This window comes from Lampris incognitus, chromosome 10 (genome assembly GCF_029633865.1).
Source record: "Lampris incognitus isolate fLamInc1 chromosome 10, fLamInc1.hap2, whole genome shotgun sequence".
Taxonomy (NCBI): domain Eukaryota; kingdom Metazoa; phylum Chordata; class Actinopteri; order Lampriformes; family Lampridae; genus Lampris; species Lampris incognitus.
The window spans coordinates 17,348,355-17,374,201 of NC_079220.1; the positions used below are offsets into that span (position 1 = coordinate 17,348,355).

At 48.4% G+C, this 25,847-nt stretch overlaps 1 protein-coding gene across 1 annotated transcript; it reads right to left on the bottom strand.

The window, feature by feature from the left end:
* rgs9a (regulator of G protein signaling 9a) lies at positions 1-25,847 on the bottom strand. Its single transcript, XM_056287648.1, has 17 exons — positions 25,779-25,847; positions 24,673-24,769; positions 18,850-18,900; positions 18,631-18,737; positions 17,226-17,277; positions 16,624-16,682; positions 13,401-13,477; positions 11,312-11,393; positions 10,725-10,787; positions 8,409-8,438; positions 8,183-8,244; positions 5,250-5,363; positions 4,443-4,558; positions 3,281-3,368; positions 3,048-3,186; positions 1,051-1,133; positions 1-157 (listed from the first exon to the last, which is right to left on the bottom strand). The coding sequence occupies exons 1-17, from the start codon at positions 25,845-25,847 to the stop codon at positions 1-3; spliced, it is 1,446 nt and encodes a 481-aa protein (XP_056143623.1).

Genomic DNA, 25,847 nt, shown 5'->3' on the forward strand with positions numbered 1-25,847 from the left:
CTACTTCTTTCTGTCAATCTTGCTCATCATGGCCTTGATGTCCACTGGGGTGGCCGCGATGGCGGCCTTGGAGAGCTCCTCCTCCTCCTGCTGCCACAGGATGATAGGATGAATGCCTTGACTTCGGTTTCTGGCATTCTGCTCCAACTGGGCGTCACTGGGATGGAAAGAAGAAGATGACAGAGGAATCAAGATTAAAGCCTGTCTGTGAATGTTCTCATTCATCCAGGTCATAGTTATCCAAAGGAATTGGATCAAGTGCAACTGGACTTGGTTATATATCCGTGAAGACGTTTTGCCTCTTGGATGAGAAACGTCTTCACGGATATATAACCAAGTCCAATTGCACTTGATTCAATTCCTTTGGATAAGATTAAAGCCCTGATAGAACGAGGACTGTTTTGGTATAAGTACAGGATTCCCCCCCCCCTTTTCTCCCCAGTTGTATCCGGCCAATTACCCCGCTCTTCTGAGCCGTCCCGGTCGCTGCTCCACCCCCCCTGCTGATCCGGGGAGGGCTGCAGACTACCACATGCCTCCTCTGATACATGTGGAGTCGCCAGCCGCTTCTTTTCACTTGATAGTGAGTAGTGAGGAGTTTCCCCTGGGGGATATAGCGCGTGGGAGGCTCGCGCTATATCCCCCTCACCCCCAAACAGGCACCCCAACTGACCAGAGGAAGCGCAAGTGCAGCGACCAGGACACCTACCCACATCTGGCTTCCCACCCGCAGACACGGCCAATTGTGTCCGTAGGGACATCCGACTAAGCTGGAGGTAACACGGGGATTTGAACTGGCGATCCCCGTGTTGGTAGGCAACGGAATAGACCGCCACGCCACCCGGACGCCCATAGACACAACGTTTGATGTTTTTCTCTGGCTGTAGGGTAGCACAGTCATCGGCTGAAGAGTCAATCAACTGTGCTAGCTTTTGCATGTGGCGCCTCCTTCTCACGGTGCTCGAAACGTTTGGACATTTTGGGGTTATTTCAGCTTTTTTCACAGTGTGATTTCTCGTGGTTCACTACCACATCAGTTCAGTGGCTAACCTGAAGTTGTGAGGCTCAGGGTTCAGGGCTTTCTTCTGCATCTCCTTGTACACGGGAGACTTCAGGTAGCGAAAGAAAGTGTCCTGTAGCAAAAGAGAGACATCACAGATCAGTGGCCGTACAAAACAGAGATGATGTTGGAGCCATATTTATTATTGCATGATTGTTTTGATCAGTTGCCATTTGCTGCGTTATGAACACTGTAAGTAATGAAAACTGACCAAAACCTGAGTGGTTATTGAAATCAAACTAACGTTCAAATGAAGTGTGTAAGGTGTCAAAGTTGAGCACACTGGGCTTTATGCAGAAGCAATCACTATCAAATAAAGGCGGAAAATGCAACAGCAAAATCTAAAAAAAACAAAACAAAACAAAAATCCCTTTAATGCTCTCTTACATTTCTCTTCAATTTGTTTTTATAAGAACTGCATGTGAGAATTCAATGTCAGATTCATGAAACCCAAATTTGTTCTTAAACATAATGGAGTAATGATGGGTTACATTTATATAGTGCTTTTCTAGACACTCAAAGCGCTTCACATTGAAGGGAGGTAACTCCAACCACCACCAATGCGTAGCACCACCTGGGTGATGCACGGCAGCCATTTTGCGCCAGAATGCTCACCACACATCAGCTTGAGGTGGAGAGGGAGGATCACTGAGCCAGTTACATGGGGGGAAATTAGGTGGCCAGATGGAGAGAGCCAGGTTGGGAATTTGGCCAGGACACCAGGGAGCTCCCTACTCTTTGTGATAAGTGTCCCCCAGTGCAGTGACGGGGACACTGCACTGGGGCATTGGGATTTTTTGTTGTTTTATTCGGACCAGAGGGAAGACTGCCCCCAACACCACTCCCGGCAGCAACTCCGTTTTCCTGGGAGGTCTTCCATCCTTCCAGCCAAGCCCATACCTGGGAACATGTTGGTAGGGCTGCCGGCAACATGAACTCATTTAACTTGTTGAATACTGAACGCCCCCTTATTTGTGAATTGAATCAGTGAAACTTGAATAAGCAGGGTTTTATATGTTAATGGTAATAAAGTCCATTCCAGTTATGTGAGCATATGGCTTGAATTAACAAGAGTTATTTATTCAGAGTAAGGTCATTTTGTTTTTTATTCATTTTTGCCACCAATAGCATTTATAATACAATGTGATCCATCTATCTATCCATTATCCAAGCCACCCATCCCAATTGGGGTCGCAGGATGCTGGAGCCTATCCCAGCAGTCATTGGGTGACACATTCACACCTAGGGACAATTTAGTATGGCCGATTCACCTGACCTACATGTCTTTGGACTGTGGGAGGAGCAAACCCATGCAGACACGGAGAACATGCAAACTCCACACAGAGGACGACTTGGGATGACCCCTAAGGTTGGACAACCCTGGGGTTCAAACCCCGGACCTTTTTGCTGTGAGGCGATCGCGTTAACCACTGTGTCACCGTAACCCCCCCCCCCCCCATATCTCCATCCATCCATCCATTATCCAAACTGGTTATCCTGCTCAGGGTTGTCCCAGCATATATCGAGATAGATAGATAGATAGATAGATAGATCAGGCTGAGTTTATTTCAAAATGATGTATTTCCCTAAATAAGTTATATATGATCATCTACTGTTTATAGCCCTATTATAATCATATTCATTTAGGGCTTAATGTATTTTTTATGTTCCCCATTATCATAACTAGTCTCTTCATGAGTGAAAGTAATGATTTATGGACTTCTCCTACTTCCCAGGTCATGATCAACGGGATTGTTGTGTCAGTTTGTGTACAAAATTCTTAGTGACAAGTTTGATCTTACTGACAAATCCAAAATTAGAGGAAATTGGTGAATGCTGCAAGATTTCATTAATAGTGTGTACACACACCTTACAAACAAACCTATGTGTACCAATGGCTGTTGCATGAGGCCCGTTATGAGTGTGCTTGCTTGCAGCTAGACTGCTAATAACTTAGTCCAAGCTATGCATTTGAATTTACACACACCTTTTTCATGAGCAGGAAGACGTGTGTCTGCGCAGCATCAAGTACGTAGCGGTGGGGATGATCTAGGCCCTTCACTGTCAGACCCATGGTCCTGCCATCAATGTTGATCCAACGTGGGGCTCCTGGGGCAAGGAAGGTCCTGAGGACAGGTAAACACTTGAGAATCGATGCAACGCCCACGCCAACACTCCCAGCCATAGATAAACACGCTCTTTTTTCTCTGTTCAACATACTTGAAGATGGCTTCAGCTTTTGTTGACATGGCAGAAGCAGCGCCCCACTTCATCTCCTCCGCTGCCTCCCAGAAAGCCAAGTTCTCACCTGGCAAGCAGACACACACACACACACACACACACACACACACACACACACACACACACACACACACACACACACACACACACACACACACACACACAATTCAGCATTTTCAACAACAACTGGGTTCTCTCAATTCAAGGTCCAGCTTTTCTTGACGTGTTGGCTCACGCTACTGTGGGTCTGATGATTTGATTTTATATAGTTTATTTTTCCCCATGGGGAAATTATGCTCTGCATCTAACCCAGCCTAGCTGTGTAGCTAGGAGCAGTGGGCAACCGCCGTGTAGCGCCCGGGAACCAATTCCAGTTCTTCTTTCCATTGCCTCGGTCAGGGGCACAAGCAGGAGTTATTAACCCTAACATGCATGTTTCTTTTTGATGGTGGGGGAAACCGGAGCACCCGGAGAAAACCCACCACAGACACAGGGCGAACATGCAAACTTCACACAGAGGACGACCAGGGATGACCCCAGAGATTACAACACCCCGGGGTTCAAACCTAGGACCTTCTTGCTGTGAGGCAACAGCGCTAACCACTGGGCCACCATGCTGCCCAAGGTTGACTTGTATGGTGAGAACTGTTTTTCAGCCCTACGGAGTATTTCAGCTTATCTATTCTGATGAGCCTCTCTAAACTGTACTTGGCTTCAGGGTGGATGTTTGAACCCCACTTCTTTAGACACCATCTTATCCATGGCAAAGCCCCCTTTAGGACTGCTGTAAACCAGGACTTATCATTGTTGTATTTAACCCAGGACCTTGTAGGAATGCAGCTCCCCTCACAAAAACTGGTGTAATGCAAGAAGGCAAGAAAATTCCCTTAAATTTCTCTTAAAATTCCTTTAAATTGTTTCCTTCGAAAATTGCATATTGGAGAATTCAGCGTTCTCCATTCACAGATCTATGTGAATGGAGAACATTGGGTTGTTGCATGAGGCCCAATAATGTCATCTCGATAAAGCCTTGAACACAAACCATACAGACACACACACACACACACTCCCACAATCTTAACCCAATACACCAAATATAAACATGCAAAATCAAACTCTAAAGCTGACATCTGTGATTTACCGCTGAATTCCTTTTTGAGGAAAACCTTGAAGTCATCTCGTCCACCCAAATCACTCAGAAGCTCGAAGAAGCTGAAGGACCAGCGCTCCACGCGCATCTTAGTAGGTGTTTCCACTCTGCAGAGAGAAAGAGAGAGGGAGAGAGAGAGAGGGAGATGGGCTGCAATATCTTCATAATCACAGGTCAGCGAACACTGTAAAGGCACCATGCTTCCCTTGTTTTTTGTTTTTTTTTCCATTTGGATTTTTCCCCATTTCTCTCCCCAGTTGTACATGGCCAATATACCCCACTTCTCTGAGCTGTCCCAGTCGCTGTTCCACCCCCTCTGCTGATCCGGGGGGCTGGGGGCCTGCAGACTGCCACATGCCTCCTCCGATACATGTGGAGTCACCAGCCGCTTCTTTTCACCTGACAGTGAGGAGTTTCACCAGGGGGACGTAGCGCGTGGGAAGATCACGCTATTCCCCCCAGTTCCCCCTCCCTCTGAACAGGTGCCCCGACTGACCAGAGGAGGCGCTAGTGCAGCGACCAGGACACATACCCACATCCGGCTTCCTACCCGCATACACGGCCAACTGTGTCTGTAGAACGCCTGACCAGGCCAGAGGTAACACGGGGATTCAAACCAACGATCCCTGTGTTGGTAGGCAACAGAACAGACCGCTACGCCACCCGGATGCCTATGCTTCCCTTGTTCAAGTCAAAACGCCTCATCATGGACCCAGCTGGTCTGCAGAACACGAGGGATGGACCTGGGAGGGTCCTTAACATGGAAGCAGTGTGAAGGTTGGACACGGCAGGCCTCACCTCCTCATGTTGAGTGTCCAGTAGGTGTCATTGTCTGTTTGCCAGGGGTTGCTGGGTAGACAGGGTGCCAGGAAGGGGTCGTGGTTCTTGCAAGTTGTCATGTATTTAACCATCCTGCGGGGATAGAAAAGGGACAAAGGCAAGGTAAGAGCAGTGAAGCATCGAAGTTTCCAAACTATAATAAGACCGGAAAACTTAAATAACCGAGTAAACCGTCTCTCGGCTTGACTGAAGCAATAGGAGTTGGACCGTGCCATTCAACTTGGTTAGCAAACGGGGGGAAACCCTCTGGTGTAATAGATAGATCCTCTGTTCTGGGGTCTTATTTGTAAAAAACCTAAAACGGGCCTAAAAAGTGGTGCATGTCATCGTGTGTTTGCGCGTATGAAATATTCAGATGTAACCCACTTTTCGCTAGGGGTGGCTGTGACTTCGGTTTGATTTGAGTTTCAGTTGATGGAACAGTTAAAAAAATATATTTTGAGGAATAAATCATGTCCCACATCTCAACCACCTTGTTGTGGTAAAATAGGTCACAGTCCCGCTGCCCATTTGCTCTATCGGGCATGATCAGAAAAGTAAAAGTTGAAAATATTTAAAACCAGTTTCTCAAACAGGCTCCGACACACTTGAGACAACAACAACAAATCCAGTCGTCATATCTACCATGTTATTTTCATTAGTAAGAAATCTAATCAAAGTAATCAATAATTGATCCTATGTTCACTGCTCTGAACAGAAAAAAAAGAATATATGTACATCTTCAGTTATGTTATACAGTTATACAGAGTACATATACACTGCTCAAAAAAATAAAGGGAACACATAAGCAATGCAATGTAGCTCCAAGTCAATCACACTTTTGAGATATCAACCTGTCCAGTTAGGAAGCAACACTGATTTGTGAATCAATTTCACCTGTTGGTAAATTGTCTAATTTCCACCTGGTGGAAATTAGACAATTTGCAAGACAACCCCTATAAAAGGAGTGGATTTGCAGGTGGTGGCCATGGACCATTTGCCTGTCCTCATCTTTTCTGGCCGATCTTTGGTTAGTTTTTCATTTTGCTAGTGCCCTCACCACTAGAGGTGGCATGAGGCGGTATCTGCAACCTACAGAAGTTGCTCAGGTAGTGCAGCTCATCCAGGATGGCACATCAATGCGTGCTGTGGCAAGAAGATTTGATGTGTCTCCCAGCACAGTGTCCAGAGCATGGAGGAGGTACCAGGAGACAGGCCAGTACACCAGGAGACGTGGAGGGGGCCGCAGGAGGACAACAACCCCGCAGCAGGACCGCTATCTGGTCCTTTGTGCAAGGAGGAACAGGAGGAGTACTGCCGGAGCCCTACAAAACGACCTTCAACAGGCCACTAATGTGCAGGTTTCTGCTCAAACAGTGAGAAACAGAATGCATGAGGATGGTATGAGGGCCCGACGTCCACAATTGGGGCCTGTGTTCACAGCCCAACACCGTGCAGCCCGATTGACCTTTGTCAGAGAACATCTTGGTTGGCAGATTCGCCATTGGCGCCCTGTGCTCTTCACAGATGAGAGCAGGTTCACACTGAACACATGTGACAGACGTGAGAGAGTCTGGAGACGCTGTGGAGAACGTTCTGCTGCCACCAACATCCTCCAGCATGACCGGTTTGGCGGTGGGTCAGTGATGGTCTGGGGAGGCATATCCTTGGAGGGCCACAGAGACCTCTACGTGCTAGCCAGAGGTACCATGACTGCCATTAGGTACCGGGATGAGATCCTCAGACCCATTGTCAGACCATATGCTGGTGCAGTGGGCCCTGGGTTCCTGCTCATGCATGACAATGCTCGTCCTCATGTGGCCAGAGTGTGTCAGCAGTTCCTGTATGTCGAGGGCATTGATGCTATGGACTGGCCTGCATGTTCCCCAGACCTGAATCCAATCGAGCACCTCTGGGACATCATGTCTCGTACCATCCGCCAACACGATGTCGCACCACAGACTGTCCAGGAGTTGACCGATGCCCTGATCCAGGTCTGGGAGGAGATCCCTCAGGAGACCATCCGTCGTCTCATCAGGAGCATGCCCAGACGTTGTAGGGAGTGCATACAGGCACGTGGAGGCCACACACACTACTGAGCCTCATTTTGAATTTCCACAGAAGTTGGATCAGCCTATGTTCTCATTTTCCACTTTGATTTTGAGTATGATTCTGAATCCAGACCTTAATGGGCTAATGATTTTGATTTCCATTGACCATTCTTAGGTTATTTTGCTCTAAACACATTCCTCTGTCTAATAAATAAAGATTTTCAGCTGAAATATTTCATTCATCGAGGTCTATATTGTGTTTTTAGGTGTTCCCTTTATTTTTTTGAGCAGTGTATTTGCTGCCAAAACTTTTTTTAATTTTATTTATTTCCCCCTTTTTCTCCCCAATTGTTTCCGGCCAATTACCCCACTCTTCCGAGCTGTCCCGGTCGCTGCTCCACCCCCTCTGCTGATCCTGGGAGGGCTGCAGACTACCACATGCCTCCTCCGATACGTTAGGAGTCGCCACCCCGCTTTTTTTCACCTGACAGTGAGGAGTTTCACCAGAGGGACATAGCGCATGGGAGGATCAGGCTATCCCCCCCCCAGAACGGGCACCCCGACCGACCAGAGGAGGCGCTAGTGCAGCAACCAGGACACATACCTACATCCGGCTTCCCACCCACAGACACGGCCAATGTGTATCTGTAGGGACGCTCGACCAAGCCGGAGGTAATATGGGGATTTGAACCAGCGATCCCCGTGTAGGTAGGCAACGGAATAGACCGCCACACTACCCGGACACCCTGCCGCCAGTATAATTTTCCGGTGTCTCCAAACCAGACATAATGTCATACGTATCAGGGCTGCAGAATGACTAAACCCGAGTCTGAACATCTGTTAGGCTGCAAAGGGACTTACGCTCCAAGAGACACACTGGACTTGACCTTTGACCTCATGATGGCCTGCTGGTAAAAGATGTTCTACAAGGGAAATGGTGGGACAGTATTGTCAATATCAATATCCTAAACACAAAAATCCAATCTTGTCAAACGCATATAGTTTTTATTCCTCGTGTTTCTTTGCCGTGTGGTGTCAGTAACCATGTATGCAGGCTAGCAGACGACTGACCGGTGGTTACGCTTACCATCCGTCTGTGCTGGTCAAAGGTGATTTTCTGAGCGGGGAGGGAAAAAAAACGATTTGTCATGACAATCGGCAACAGGGTACTCGCGTCAGTCGGTGACGCACATCTGTCACAGAGTAGGGTTCAACAAACACCACTGCACAGAGCCACACAAACCTACGGCGGGAAGAGGACCTCAAACGCTATCGCTAGGCAACAAGAGGTAAACTGGACGGGATGAACAGAGAATCAGGTTACACAGGAACGCTTGTGTGTGTGTGTGTGTGTGTGTGTGTGTGTGTGTGTGTGTGTGTGTGTGAACTCCAACCTAAGTGACAATAATGTCCATGCAGCCTATGTAATAAACTGCCTTTCACAAAGCAACTGGCTTGCAGGTTGACTTGACCTCTACAGTCATGTTGTGTGTGTGTTTTGTCTGTCTGCGTGCATGCATGTGTGCTTATATGTGCAGGATTTACACCCTCGTCTTCATCAATGCAGGGAAAGACTGAGATGGAAAATCTGTACAGAAGAAAAAGAAGACAGAAAAGGGGGGGGAAGGTGAATGAAACAGATCCATTTGCAAAATCCCTTGACATTTTCTACTTGAGTTTATTTTCTTTATTCAAAATGTGGCGTTGCCCTGGGTGTATGACTGGATTTATGACAGACAGCCCTGCAGGCTTCACAGCGACTCCATCCATTTGAAATGGGACATATCCAGGTCACGGCTGAACCCATTTAGGTCAAATACATCCCCAACTAGTCATCTCAATATCCATCCACCAAGGTTGCATCACAGACCAACAACTGACTCACACAGCCAAGTTGTTTGGAATGTGTTCACCGATAGCACTCGAATACTAACGACTAACACATTTTATACTATGAGTCCAGAAAATGTGATGACAACCAGTGATGTGCTACTATTAGCTACACGTGTTCAAGAGTCGATAAGGGAGGTGGAAATGACCTGTCAGACAGCAGCTCTGATATGACATATGTTCAGCTGACAAACGGATTACTGCAACGATAGCACAAAGCGATTACACTTTATTTTAGGGGGTCGGAAATTACCTAGTAATTTCTTAGTAATAAGGTGATAATTATCACGTGATTTCTTAGAAATAAGGTATAAATTACCTTGTAATTTGGGTTAGGGTTAGGGTTAGCTGTAAAATTACCTGTAAAAACTACCACCTTATTACTAGGAAATTACTAGGTAATTTCAGACCCTCTAAAATAAAGTGTTACCGACAACGTATATATTTCATGATTTGATGATTTGCGCTGCGTGTCAACTTTTTTCTTTTCTTGTCTTTTTTTCTTTCTTTTTTTGTTTGTTTAGCTCCTCCCCCTCCCCCTTTTTCTTCACAATTGTATCCGGCTAATTACGCCACTCTTCCGAGCCGTCCCGGTGGCTGCTCCACCTCCTCTGCTGATCCGGGGAGGGCTGCAGACTACCACATGTCTCCTCCGATACATGCGGAGTCGCCATCTGCTGCTTTTCACCTGACAGGGAGGAGTTTCGCCAGGGGGACGTAGCACATGGGAGACAATCACGCTATTCCCCCGTTCCCCCTCCCCCTTGAACAGGCGCCCCGACCAACCAGAGGAGGCGCTAGTGCAGCAACCAGGACACATACCCACATCCGGCTTCCCACCCACAGACACGGCCAATTGTGTCTGTAGGGACGCCCGACCAAGCCGGAGGTAACACGGGGATCGAGCCGGCGATCCCCGTGTTGGTAGGCAACGGGATAGACCGCCACGCTACCCGGACACTACGCTGCGTGTCAACTTGATGTTCCTAACCTGGGTAATAGTTACCGATGTTACTGGTGTTGCAGCAGGAAGTGCACGACGTGCATGTGACGCTCATGAATGAACACGTGCTTGTGAATATAAATGAGTCAGCTCTTCTCACTGCCTCCCATATTTGTAAGTGAATAATAACAACGATGATTCATAACATTTGATTTGATGACACTGAAACTAAACTATTAGAAAACTGTGGCGTGGACGTGACGCAAATGAGAGGGGGAGGAGGAGCTAGAGATGATGATGAGGAGGAGGATGGTGACAGGATGAGAAAGCACAAAGCAGAGCAGAGCAGAGCGCTTTAGTCTATAAGTGGACGTGTCCAAGCTGTGTTAGACCAGCAGCAGCAGTCTCCGTGTTAAGCTCCAGTAAGCCTCTTAACACAAACCTGACCTTTACCTCTCACAGCCTGGGGTGTGTGTGTGTGTGTGTGTGTGTGTGTGTGTGTGTGTGTGTGTGTGTGTGTGTGTGTGTGTGTGTGTGTGTGTGTGTGTGTATACTGTGCTCACCTGTTACCTCCTCTACATTCGGGTCAATAAGGCGATCCGGACCATAATCCAAAGCAGTGTGCGTCCGACGCTGAACACACACCAAAACACAACGTGTGTTAGATAAACGCACCACAGCTCCCTGTCATGTTTATCACTTCTATTTGTCTAAGTGGTGATGAAACGTCCTGCTGGGTGGATGCAGGGGGCTGCTTTGCTGTTCCCTACAATGTGCAGGGCTTTAGTGAACACACACCGTGGCATGTTTAATAGTTGGGACATGATACTTTGTGTGTCATTTATCTCACTTGCACACATACATACTGAAGTCTTGTGCGCACTTATACTGGCTTAAACACACGCGCGCGCGCACACATACACACACACACACATTCTCTCTCTCACAGACATGCACACATACACACATATTCACTCTTTCTCACACACACAAACATACACATGCACGCACACGCACACACACACACTCTCTCTCTCTCTCTCTCTCTCTCTCTCTCTCTCTCTCTCTCTCTCTCTCTCTCTCTCTCTCTCTCACACACACAAACATTCTCTCTCTGTCTCTCTCTCTCTCACACACACACACACACACATATCCACCGGTGGTCTGTTCACTATCCAGAAAGCCCTCTCCTGACAGTCAAACACCACACGGTCCGGCTTCTTTCTCTCCTTCCCTGCCCTGATACACAAAAACCAAGACACACCAACATACAGACAAATATACAGACACGGACGCAGACACACACAGGCAGGCAGACAGACAGAGGAAACAAGAGGGAGACAGATTTAAACATCACCCCGATATGGCCAAACTGCTGGGGTGTTTGCCCCGGCTTTCAAAACACCATCAGTTCAAATGTGTGGTTCCAAAGGCGTGAAAATCCAAATAACTTCAAGGATAATACAAGTGAAACATAAAACCAGATTTATATATATATATATACAGTGGGGAAAATAATTATTTGACCCCTTGCTGATTTTGTAGGTTTGCCAACTTACAAAGAATGCAACAGTCTATAATTTTAATCATATGTACATTTTAACAGTGAGTTCGGAATCCCAAAGAAAATTCCAGAAAATCACATCATATGAATTTATAAAAATTAATAACCACCTGATTTAGAAAAATAAGTATTTGATCCCCTACCAAACAGCAAGTATTCTGGCTCCCACAAACCAGTTAGTTTTTCTTTAAGATGCACCCCCATTCCCAACTAATTACCCACATAAAATACCGCTGCATCACCTCGTTACCTGTATAAAAGATACCTGTCCACACCCAATCAATCAGATTTCAACATCTCCACCATGGGCAAGACCAAAGAGCTGTCTAAGGACACCAGGGACAAGATTGTAGACCTGCACAAGGCTGGGATGGGCTACAAGAGAATTGGAAAGCATCTTCGAGAGAAAGTAACAACTGTCGGTGCAGTTATCAGGAAATGGAAGGAACACCACACCACCGCCAACCTTCCTCGGTCTGGGGCTCCACGCAAGATCTCGCCTCGTGGGGTGTCCCTGATCATGCGAACGGTGAGGAATCATCCCAGAACCACAAGGGGGGAACTGGTTAATGACCTGAAGGCAGCTGGGACCACAATTACAAAGCAAACGGTTAGTAACACACTACGCCGTCATGGATTAAAATCCTCTAGTGCACGCAAGGTCCCACTGCTCAAGAAGGCACATGTACAGGCCCATTTGAAGTTCACCAATGAACACCTGGTCGACTCAGAAGAGGCCTGGAAGAAGGTGATGTGGTCGGATGAGACCAAAATAGAAGTTTTCGGGCTCAACTCAACTCGCCGTGTTTGGAGGGTGAAGAACACAGAGTACAACCCAAAGAACACCATCCCCACCGTCAAGCATGGGGGTGGCAACATCATGCTTTGGGGTGCTTTTCAGCCAAGGGGACAGGACAACTCCATCGCATTGAGGGGAGGATGGACGGGGCCATGTACCGTGGAATTCTGGACCAACACCTCCTTCCCTCAGTGAGAGCGCTGAAGATGGGTCGTGGATGGGTGTTCCAACATGACAATGACCCAAAGCACACCGCCAAAGCAACCAAAGAGTGGCTGAAGAAGAAGCACATCAAGCTTTTGGAATGGCCTAGCCAGTCTCCAGACCTGAATCCAATCGAAAATCTTTGGAGGGAGCTTAAAATTCGGGTTGCCAGGCAACAGCCTCGAAACCTGAACGATTTCGAGGCTGTCTGCAGGGAGGAGTGGGCCAACATCCCTGCCGAAATGTGCACAAACCTTGTCAGAAACTATAAAAACCGTCTGACATCTGTGCTGGCCAATAATGGCTTTTCTACTAAATATTAACATAATGTTTGTCCAGGGGTTCAAATATTTATTTTGGACCAAAAATATGCAAATAAATTCATAAAATTCCTACAACGTCTTATTCCATGTTTTTGGGTCATATTCTGTCTCTCACTGTTAAAATGAACCTACGCTTAAAATTATAGACTGTTGCACTCTTTGTAAGTGGGCAAACTTACAAAATCAGCACGGGGTCAAATAATTATTTTCCCCTATATATATATATATATATATATATATATATATATATATATATGTGTGTGTGTGTGTGTGTGTATATATATATATATATATATATATATATATATATATATATATATATATATATATATGATGCTGTCCAATGAAACACCTACCTGTACTGTTCAGTAGCCTGCATCACTATAAAGTCCCACTTGTGGTTGAGCCACTCGTGGAGGTGGTTGTAGTGAACCTGGTAGTTAAATGGGACAACAGAGTCTTTATTATGTATCCTCAAGAGAGCAGCACAGGTCTGATGGCACGCATCTAAGACAGATGTATGCTTCTGACATGGCTCACATGTTCATGTGTCAGCTATCGCGGTCGCTAATTTTCTTTTTCCTCCTTTTCCTCCCCAATTGTACTTAGCCAATTACCCCACACTTCCGAGCCCTCCCGGCCGCTGCTCCACCCCCTCTGCCGATCCGGGGAGGGCTGCAGACTACCACGTCTCCTCCGATACACGTGGAGTCCGCAGCGCTGCATGAGGAGTTTCACCAGGGGACGTAGCGCATGGGAGGATCGCGCTTTCCCCCCAGCCCCCCCGAGCAAGCGCCTCAACCGAACAGAGGAGGCGCTAGTGCAGCGACCAGGACACATACCCACATCCGGCTTCCCACCCGCAGACACGACCAACTGTGTCTGTAGGGACACCTGACCAAGCTGGAGGCAACATGGGGATTCGAGCCAGCGATCCCCGTATTGGTAGGCAACGCATTCCGTATCAACGCTTCGCTACCCGGACACCCCAGTCTCCATATTTACTTACAACTCTCAGGTGGAAATCAGATACAGCAAATACCAAATGGGATAAAGGAATGTGAAAAACAAAACACTGCCCTCTATTTCACCCTTAAGTGATCTACTTATATTTGACTTTCACGCCTCCGATTTATCACGGCCATGTGCAGCAATTAACAATAATGCATTTGTGAAGCATTTTGATACTGTCCTGCATTTTTGACACTGTCCTGCATTTAAAGAGCCACGGGGTCTATCTACCGGTGTAGGAAGAAGGCGGTGCGAATTCTCGTTTGCGGCGGCCTCACCCAGTACTGTCCATGCAGTATCTTTGTCCACTTCAGCGTCTAAGTTTTGTCTTCGTTTGATGGCTGGGAGAGCTGGTGCTGAATCGGCTGGGAGAGCTTGGTCTGCTGTGTCCTGTGGGCCCAAGAACCACGGCCCTGCCCAGAGCTGCATCCAAGGAGGTAACACCGAGGGCAGTCTGACAGGACACGGAAGCAGGGCAGGCTAAGCTAACTGCTAGCCCATGCAGACCGGCAGTTCTGATAACGCTGAGGGTGGTCTGGCAGTGGCCTCACCTGGCGTGGATTGTGGTGTTTTTGGTGTCGTCGTGTGGAGTGCGGGGAGGTGTGTCGGGGGTGTCTGGCTGGGAGAGCTGGCGTTGGATTGGTTGGGGGAGCCTGCTCTGCTGTGTCTGGTGGGCCCAGGGACCACGGCCCTGCCTGGAGCTGTGCCCAAGGAGGAAACACTGAGGGCGGTCTGACAGGACGCGGAAGCAGGGCAGGCTAAGCTAACTGCTAGCCTATGCAGACCGGCAGTTCTAACAGTCATCCTGGCTGGTGTTCATTCCCTTTGACAGTGATTTTTTATTTATTTATTTATTTAGTTTGGATATATGTGTTAGTTTGGATATAATGTGTGTGCTTGTAGTTTTTGGATGTGTTTTTGTCTTTGTGTTGCACTGCTGTGGGCTGGGGGAAACGATATTTCATTTCATGACAAATAATGTGTTCCTGATTCCTGATCATTTCCAATTAAAGCTGACATGTTTCTGACATGTTAACAGAGCGCCTGTCACTGAGCGACTAACCCAGTTCCTGTATGCAGCAGTGTTGCAGGCTTCATACAGCAATACAGACTTTACATTGGTTAAATGAGCACGAGTCACACCGTGAACGGCAACCGCCATCCTACATTGACCGAAAACTTTCAAAAATACCACCACTTGTGAGCTGCTCTGATACGATACTGTTGGGAAAGTGTTAGATATGCCGTGGGGTTAATCGATAAGGCATCTCAAAAAGCTCTTCCTGTATTGAAACAGTCAGACACGTCCATCCATCGGCAGTCACTCGGGGTCAAGTATGACCGTCCTCCTTCTGGGTCCCTCTGGGTCCTCAGGATGGGTTTAGAGGCCGATCCTGGAGCCACATAATGGGAGGACGCCTGTGAGTGACAGCTTTTTACGTGGAGGCTGATGCCCCTGCAGCCACCACATGGTCCTTGGCAGGGGGTGGCCAGAGTCCAATGGCATGGAGAACCAAAATGATTGGGGACCAACCTCTGTTGCAGCCTTCATCCGCCTTCACTGCCGTTGTGACCTAGAGACATCTTCCACCAGTTCTGCTGTTGAGGTCTTTGTTGGATCACACTTTGTCTGGAATGTCCCCCTTGACCTATCTTCCTTGGGTGACCCTACCAGCAGCCAAGCTCCAGACGGCATAGCTCTTGGGATCATTAGTACACACAAGCTTCTCCACCACAGCATGGTGGTGATCCAGGAGAAGAGTCAGACATGTACCCTGTTGGCGGAAGGGGGTTTACAAAAGGGAGAGCTTGAGGGCCCACTGACCCAATACCCACTTAAAGGTTTTGGATAAGCGTTACTTACAAGAAGAAGATGAAGACACTTTATTTGTCATTGTACATACATACAATGAATGTCTTCTGCATTTAACCCATCCTATTGTATAGGAGCAGTGGGCAACTGCAGCACCCGGGGACCAACTCCAGTTCTTCTTTCCATTGCATTGCTCAGGGGCACAGGCAGGAGTATTAACCCTAATATGCATGTCTTTTTGATGGTGGAAGGAAACCGGAGCACCTGGAGGAAATCCACTCAGACATGGGAGAACATGCAAACTCCACACAGAAAGGTCCTGGGATGGCCTGGGGTTCAAACCCAGGACCTTCTTGCTGTGAGGCAAACAGTGCTAACCACTGAGCCACTGTGAATTTTGAAAATTACGATAAGTATAAAAATTATTTTGTAAAAAAAAAAAGTCTAACTAGTAATATTTAAGTAAACTAATAGTAATTTTTGAAAGTGTGTTAGTTTTTAGTGTATGAAAAATATGAACATCATTTGTTTCTGAACAGGACTGATTTACAGTAGAAGCATGGGCGTCAGTGGGGTCAGACTTCTTGACTGCTACCAGGTAAAAACCTAAAGAGACCTTTACACTGTAATAACGTAATGATTCATGATTAGCAGTAACAATAGTAACTACACTACAGCCATTAAGTATTGATTTTTTTCTGATAACTTACATACATTTGTGCTGTGAAATCAGTTGTACACACACATACACGCACCTGTTCATATGGCTCCAGCATACCCTTCTTGCGGATGTTTCTCTTTGCCAGGTAAATGGCTATGGTCAATGGAAAAGAAAATGATAAGAGGTCATTTATAAAAAAATGTAATTAATAATTCAAATTCAAACAAGAGTACTTTTTTAAAAAATCCGTCTGTCAATAAACATTTGATTCAAACCAATGAAATCTGCATTTGTGCTTTGCCAGTTGCATTTGTCGTAACCACAGCTGTAATATTCGCTGGTATAACAAACAAACCGAGACACAAATCAAAAACTTGGACCGGCTGATACATCATGCTTCTAACTGCTTACTATATTGATATTCAATATCAAAATAACATCCCTGGCTCAATTCAAGGAACATTGTTTTCTATTCTATCCAGCTATGCAATCTTTTGTTTTCCAACATAACGATGTTGTGCCAATTTGAAAATGACAATGAGTCCCATATCTCCGGTTAGTTAAACAAAATGAAGCTCTGCTACACACACACACACACACACACACACACACACACACACACACACACACACACACACACACACACACACACACACACACACACACACAAACAGTGAACACTGACATTACACTCACCATAGTCGGTGTCGTCTGCAACCCATCTCTGTGTAGGCCAGAAGTAAGGGGTCTGCAGAGCAAACAGAGTATCATCCACATCGTAACCAAGGGAAACCAATAGTTCAATACCCGATATAGTGCTTTAATTCCTCTACCATGTATATTTCGACTATGCAGCGTCACGGCCTTTGGATCATTGTGATGACTGCTGGTTGTCATTCAAGTTCATGCCAAATTTCATTTTGTCCGTCAGTAACGCTGGGTTGTGTTTTTTTCGTTTTCGTTTTTGTTTTTATTGTTTTTTACCACAAGGATCGTGGCACAAGGGACAGACTTCAAACACACAGAGTACAACGGACACTTAAAGCCACAATCTGATGGTGGTCAACTTTGCCGCCACATCTGGTGGTACTCGTGACTGCATTCGTGTTTGTTGAACTACAAACTGCCTAGCAGGGTTTCTAATACTCTATCTACGCTAAACACGCTTTCAAAAGCACTTCCTTATGTTGGCCGTGGTGGCCATTTTAGGTCACAACGTTTTTGATATGTTAAGGGTAAGATATTGAAACGGGGTGCTCTGTTAAATCCATCTGCAACATATGTTTAAATGGTCATCCATGCAGTTTTATATGTAAATATGTGTGCGATAGATATCGTTTTATGTTTTAGGTTGTTATTTTGTGAAAATGGTTTTGTTTTATGACGATTGATGCCCATGTGGCTGGTGAACTACTGAGAGCTAACCCGTAGATGCTAGCTAGGCTGCTCGGGAGCTAACCCGTAAATGCTAGCTATATAGCCGCTCGTTCTGTGTGGCACCAGACTTACTGTTAATTTAAAAATAAGTCTGAAATTAGTGTCAACGTGTTTGATATGTTAAAGGTGACGAAAGACAGCCAAGAGAAAATAAATTCTACACTGCTCGGACCAAAGAACGCCGACTTCTGTCCGTTTTCACCTGCCTCCAACCACACCAATCAAATAACACAGAGGGAGCCAGGGAGGAGGCAAAAATACAGGGCTAGGGAGCCGGCCTGCAGAACCAAGGGCTACATACACACACACACACACACACACACACACACATATATATTTTTTTTGTCGACACACTATATTTATACGTGCTAACGCAACAAAAACTGACGTACGTCCCAAAACACTAGCGTAGAGGATTTTATGGATGATGATACAGAAGCTTGCGTGCAGCAATGCATTCTGGTACATGTGGGCAGTTTTGAGGACTCTGAGCAGGACAACACCGATTTCTCTGTCAATATAGTAGCTACACTGAAGATTTTATTGCTTTCCATCAAGGCATTGCTGATCAGTACTGATTGCACATACGTAAAACCATCCCTTTAAATACGCCAGATTGCTATCAGCACTGAGCAGGAGACAGGAAGAGAGAATGGGGTTTGACCTGGAAGCGGTAGAGGCTGGAGTCATTGAGCATCACGAGCGTCTTGTGGTTCTGCAGCGGGTAGATGTAGCCGTAGGCCACCAACATGGTGCCGAAGGCTTGAGCCTCTTGTGAAGCAAAGAAAAGGTGAACAAGACGGTAACCATCAAGCTGTGAGCATCATATTTGCGCTGTGTTAACAGTCTCCTTACTGCAAAGCTTCAAACGGAATCCACTCACCTTCTTGTGTGACCTTCATCTTGTTGACAATCCAAGCAATCACATCGTTACCTGCATGGGAACAAGAGAAAAATTGACACAGGGGTAAAACTGCATGTATTGCAAACACGCAGTAATTGCTTAGCCTCTACTGGGTAAGGATAAAGGTGATGGAGAATGTATTTCTACCAACAGCAGCATGTTAAATTGATTCAAATATTTATTTTTTTGCCACTTTTTTTCAAAGTGAGTCAATATTATTACATCACACCACAAGCTAATTACAGTGGCAATGTAGGGACCAAACAGTGCTAATGTAGACTACTAATAACACACGTTAGTCCCTAGTTGACGGGTCTGACCCTTTAGCCGAGCGGTTAGTGATGTCGTCTTGTGGTGCAGTACACTCAGTATCGAATCCCGCACCGGGGAAGAAAATAACCGGTTACACTGGTGGCAGCGGTGGGATCCGGAAGTGTGCAGATCCTTAGAAGTCTCTTCGGAGCGCGGGAATAACAAAGCGCGAGGGCGCGCTTCCGGGGAGGGTGACGACTGTAAACTGCTAATAAGACACGTTAGCCCCCAGCTAACGGGTCCGACCCTTTAGCCGAGCGGCGCGGGATTCGATACGGGGTGTACTGCACCACAAGGCGACATCACTAACCGCTCGGCTAAAGGGTCAGACCCGTCAGCTAGGGACTAACGTGTCTTATTAGTAGTTTACACTAATATTACTAAATGTTATAGGTACTCCAATTAATAGAATGATCGATTTGACAAGGGAATAATCCATTATGTTTACTACTGTGGTGACCCACATCTATATATCGAGAGACATTCACCTAGGAGGACGGTGTACCTTGAAGGGAAGAGGCGAGGGGTCAGATAATGCACTTCCGCTTCCGGTTCACAGTCAGTTCAGTGTCGTTGTCGAACGTATGACATGCAAAGTTAGAGCTAGTAAACTACCTCGACTATGTCTACTCTCACGTCTCCTGTCTCGTTGTTTTCTAACTCCACATTGGTGACCCCGACGTGATCGAACTACTAATACGAGTATGTCTGACAACGACGACGCCGGTGCTAACAACATGGCTATTGCTAACGCTAGCATTTACACCGCTACTGTGAAGCTACCCGACTTTTGGCAGCATAATCCACGGCCGTGGTTTCAACATGTGGAAGCCCAGTTCCAGCTGAGAGGGATAACGCAGGATGCAACGCAGTACTTCCACGTAGTGGCGGCGTTAGACGCATCGACAACGGCGCGAGCAATGACACTGTTGGAAGCTCCGCCAGCTGCTGGCAAGTACGATGCTATAAAGACATTCCTCCTGAAACTATTTGAACTGTCGGAGCTGGAGAAGGCAGACCGTTTACTGTCCCCGAGTGGCCTCGGCGACGGCAAACCGTCTGAGTTAATGGAAAAAATGCTGTCTGTGCTGGGATCGGCTGATCCGGCCTTTCTTTTCACACACATTTTTCTGAGGCAGCTCCCCGCACCTGTACGCACAGCACTGGCCAGTTCTCCTCTCGCCGCCTCCAAGGACTACCGTTCTCTGGCTGCTGAAGCCAGTTTGTGCATGCCCTGCTACCCCACCAGACCACCCCACCACCACCTGTGTACGACTATATGGACACCGCGGCTGCGGTGACAGCCCGCCGCCAACCTGACGACGGGCTCTGTTATTACCATGCCAGGTTTGGGGCAAAAGCAAAACGGTGTCGCAAACCCTGCAGTTACAGGGTTCAGGGAAACGCCAAGGCCGGCGCTCGTTAACAGCTATGGGCGCCGGCCGTGACTGCAAGCTGTTGTTCATCAGAGACTCCTTGTCGGGCCGACGGCTGCTGGTTGACTCTGGCGCTCAACGCAGCACACTACCAGCACAAGCTGTGGACACGATGACCGACAGTCACGGCCCCCAGATGGACGCCGCCAACGGCACGTCCATTCGGACGTACGGTATCAGACATGTGGACGTGTGTTTTGGCGGCCGACGTTTCGGCTGGTACTTTGTGATGGCTGCTGTATCCACCCCGCTCCTAGGTGCGGATTTCCTCTGTGCTTTCAACCTGCTGGTGGATGTTAAAAACTGTCGCGTGATTGATGCCGTCTCTTTTGCGTCATACCCCTGCACGCTTGGGGGCGCTGGAGCGCTGTGCCTCGCTAACACTCTCCACCGGGGATCCATACCAACGCCTGCTCGCAAATTTCCCCGAGCTCACCACACCCACCTTCTCCTCGGCGGTGGCCAAGCACGGCGTGGAACATCATATCACCACAGTGGGCCCCCCAGTTTACGCCCGGGCCCGACGCCTCGACTCGGCCAAGTTTGCAATAGCCAGGGAGGAGTTTTCGACTATGGAGCGCCTCGGCATTGTCCGCCGTTCTGACAGCCCGTGGGCTTCCCCTCTTCACATGGTTACTAAGGCCGACGGGGGTTGGCGCCCGTGCGGGGACTACCGTCGCCTAAACAATGCCACGACCCCCGACCGATACCCCATACCGCACATACAAGATTTCTCTACCCACCTGGCGGGCGCTGCCATCTATTCCAAAATCGACTTAGTGCGGGGGTATCACCAAGTGCCGGTCCACCCACTGGATGTCCCAAAAACGGCTGTCATCACACCCTTTGGGCTCTTTGAGTTTTTACGTATGCCTTTCGGCCTTAAAGGGGCGGCGCAGACGTTTCAGCGCCTTATGGATTCTGTGCTCCGCGACATGCCATTTTTGTTTGTGTACTTAGACGACATCCTCGTGGCCAGCGCATCGGCGGAGGAACACATGACGCACCTCACACAGCTGTTCGACAGGCTCAGCGAACACGGCCTCATCATCAACCCAGCTAAGTGTCAGTTCGGGGAGTCGTCCATCACCTTCCTCGGGCACCACATCACTCCACAGGGGGCCGTTCCCCTCCCTGCCAGGGTTGAGGCTGTCACCATGTTCCCCCGCCCCCGCACTGTACAGTCGCTGCAGGAATTCCTGGGCATGGTGAACTTTTATAACCGTTTCCTGCCCCGTGCCGCCCACATCATGCGTCCCCTGTATGAGGCCCTGCGGGGTAAGAAGTCTAAGGACGAGCTGGACTGGTCTTCGGGGATGGACGAGGCTTTTGTGGCCGCCAAGACCGTGCTGGCCAACGCTGCGCTGCTAGCTCACCCGTCGCCTGCCGCCCCCATAGCCCTTACAACGGATGCCTCCGATTACGCCGTGGGGGCCGTGTGTGAGCAGTGGGTGGAGGGGGGCTGGCAGCCGTTGGCGTTCTTCAGTAAACAACTCCGTGAGAGCGAGCGCAAATACAGCCCCTTTGATAGGGAACTACTGGGTCTCTTCCTCGCAACCAGACACTTTAGGTTCCTATTGGAGGGCCGACAGTTCACCGCTTTCGTGGACCACAAACCGCTGACGTTCTGTATGGCCAAAACCTCAGAACCGTGGTCTGGGCGTCAGCAGCGCCATCTCGCGGCGGTTTCCGAATTTACCACGGACATACAACACGTGTCGGGCAAGGATAACTTCGTCGCCGACTGCCTTTCACGGGCAGTTAACGCCGTTCACTTGGGACTCGACTACGCCGCTATGGCAGCGGACCAAGCCAAGGACGCGACCGTTCAAGACTACCGGTCGACCCCTATGGCGCTACGGCTGGAGGAAGTGACGTTCGACGCGGCCAACACCACCCTCCTCTGTGACATCTCCACCGGTCAACCGCGCCCCCTGGTGCCTACTTCCTGGCGGCGCCGAGTTTTCGACACCGTCCACGGCCTTTCCCACCCGGGAGTGAAGGCCTCGACCAAGCTGGTGAGCGTCAAGTTCGTTTGGCCTGGGCTCCGTAAGGATGTTAGAGCCTGGGCCGGCTCGTGTGTGGCGTGCCAACGCGCCAAGGTGCACCGCCATACCAAGGCCCCTTTGGCGCCGTTTGTGGTTCCAGAGAGGCGGTTTGACCACGTCAATGTTGACCTGGTGGGTCCCCTGCCCCCCTCCCGTGGTTATACGTTCCTCCTCACTATTGTGGACAGGGCCACCAGGTGGCCAGAGGCTATTCCCTTGTCCTCCACGACGGCAGCAGAGGTAGCGCGGGCGTTCATCGGCTGCTGGGTGGCCCGTTTCGGCACGCCTGGTGACATCACGAGCGACCGGGGCTCCCAGTTTACCTCGGAGCTCTGGACGGCGGTCGCTGAGCACCTGGGGATGAAGATCCACCCCACTACGGCGTACAACCCGCAGAGCAACGGACTTTGTGAGCGGTTCCATTGGGACATGAAAGCCGCTCTGCGGGCAAGCCTCACTGGCTGCGACTGGATGGACCGGCTCCCGTGGGTCATGCTCGGCCTGCGTTCGGCCCCGAAGGAAGACCTCCAGACCTCCTCCGCTGAGCTGGTGTATGGCCAGCCCCTGCGGGTTCCGGGGGAGTTTCTTCCGGATGCTACGGCTCCCTGGTCGGCCGCCTCTCACCTCAGTGCGTCCCGGAGCGCTGCCGGTGCCTTCGCTCCCGTTCCAATGTCTCAACACTGCCTCCCCCGGTCCTACGTCCCCAAGGATCTGCCATCGGCGAGGTACGTCTTCATTAGGCACGACAGCCATCGGTCCCCGCTGCAGCCCCCATACGACGGGCCCTTCCGCGTCCTGGAGGCGGGGGATAAGAACTTTGTGGTGGACATGGGGGGCAGGCCGGAGCGGGTCGCTATAGACCGTCTCAAGCCCGCTCACTTGGATATTGGGGAACCAATGCAATTGGCCCTACCCCCGCGGCGGGGGCACCCTCCTAGGTCGGCCCCGGCACCTGCCTCTGTTCCTGCTTCGGCCCCGCCTATGGCCCGGGTTTCGGCCCCATCTGTTTCCCCTCCTGTGAAGCGCAGCCGTTATGGCCGCAGGGTCCGCCCTCCGACTCGTCTCCTGTTTTCCCCGTGACTTTGCACTATGTCATTGACTGTTCTGTTGTAGAGTCTATTTTTATGTTCATGACTTGCACTTTTGCTGTTTTGCATTGTTTTGTGTAGGTGAATTCTGGGGGGGCCTGTGTGGTGACCCACATCTATATATCGAGAGACATTCACCTAAGAGGACGGTGTACCTTTAAGGGAAGAGGCGAGGGGTCAGATAATGCACTTCCGCTTCCGGTTCACAGTCAGTTCAGTGTCGTTGTCGAACGTATGACATGCAAAGTTGGAGCTAGTAAACTACCTCGACTACGTCTACTCTCACGTCTCCTGTCTCGTTGTTTTCTAACTCCACACTACCAAACTTCACGTGGTTATGAAATAAGGGTAGAGACGGAAACATTAGATTACAAAAAAAAACAACCCCAAACCAAAACTACAGTTGATGTATCAGTAGACTGAGGCCATTCCCTTACCGTTTACTCAGCATCATGAGTTATTTACGATAGATAATTCGGCACATCTAAAATGGGAGGGGCTTATCCGACAGCACCTCCCAGCTGTCGTATGGTGGTGTTTGGTTGCAGCGGCTTCTCGCATCTTTCTCCCGCCGGCTTTAGGTCAGATTAGGGAACCTCTTTGGCTCCAGAAGCATTACTATCATCTCATCCAATTGTGGACCGCCATATATAGCGTGTGTTAGCAGCTTACATATCCAGGGCAGCCTGTCAGTGTGTTTACACACGTACACACAGCTCCGCTTTGACATCCAGCTAGTGTCTTCCCCTGTCAGCTCATTTCAGCTATGATAGTTGATCAAACAAGATGCACTTTTATATTCCAACCATTTTAAGCATGTTTCTGAATAGTGGCAAACTCTCCAAAACTGTGTGTGTGTGTGTGTGTGTGTGTGTGTGTGTGTGTGTGTGTGAGAGAGAGAGAGAAGGGCTGTCTCACCAGCAATGACATGGGGTATAGTGGTGACATTAAGTTTCTGCTCGGAGCCCTTTATCCCAGCCTTCGGGTCCTGCATCTCCACCACAGTGGTCTCCAACTGCAGGAGAGGAGGGGGGGGCGCATTTGATTATTAAGGACAACTGGATACTGTAACCGTAATCACACATGATACACCCAGCACACAGTCGCAACCAGGGTAAAACGCTGATGGATTTCAGATGTGCTGTTGAGTTTGTCTACACTGCCAGTAACACGTGCAAGTCATCATCCGCTGAACTGTCCATTATAAGGATCCCTTTGGCTGATGGAATGATGAAAAGCGGCACGGGAATGTTGAAGACTGCAGTCTTTATCCTTTTTAAAGTCACACAAAAGATACAACACAAATGAAAACTAGTACGAATGACCTGAACACCTTCAAACACAAAGGGACCCGAATATGATGGAAGTGCTTATGGCATATTCTGAACTGAACGTTCAGTTTGAAGTGTAACTGGCACACTAAGAGGAGAGATCTGGTTAAAATGGACAGACCACGCTGGCAACCCTGTCTCAGGTGGACCCACCCAAGTTTCCCATCTCACAAGGCAATATTACTTTAAGGGGAAACATAAAGCAGTACCATTGCTGGAAAACACTCATGTTCATGGACTAATTAACATTAAAATGTCCATAAACACCAATGTATGTCCACAAATGACATTCCTCACGTGAACTTTGTGCAATAAGGAGAAATTTGACAATGGGAATGTCTGAGTGGGAAGTGGACAGTTTCATATTGGACACTCAAATATGACATTTATGTTGTCACTACTGTTTAAAAGCAATGTGAGTTGTTAGTTTTGTTCAGCTGATGGAGTAAGGGCCAAAACCCCAGTGTTGTTTTTTTTTTACTTCACATAAAGAAAAACTGCAGTCAATCACCCACTTCCATGACATTTCTCTACTCTATGAAATTCATTCACTTGGGCTTATTTCTAAACTCTGAATATATTTTACTGATATATCATCGGTATGATATAGGCCTACTTGTACCAGTTGAACTACATCACATTGACAGTATTTGAATAGCTGTGAGCCTCAGCAGGGGAAGTAATACCACTTACCTTTTTCAGACAATGCATACGGGACCGGTGATGCTGTCCCCGTTGGGGACGTGCCATCCTTATTGTCAT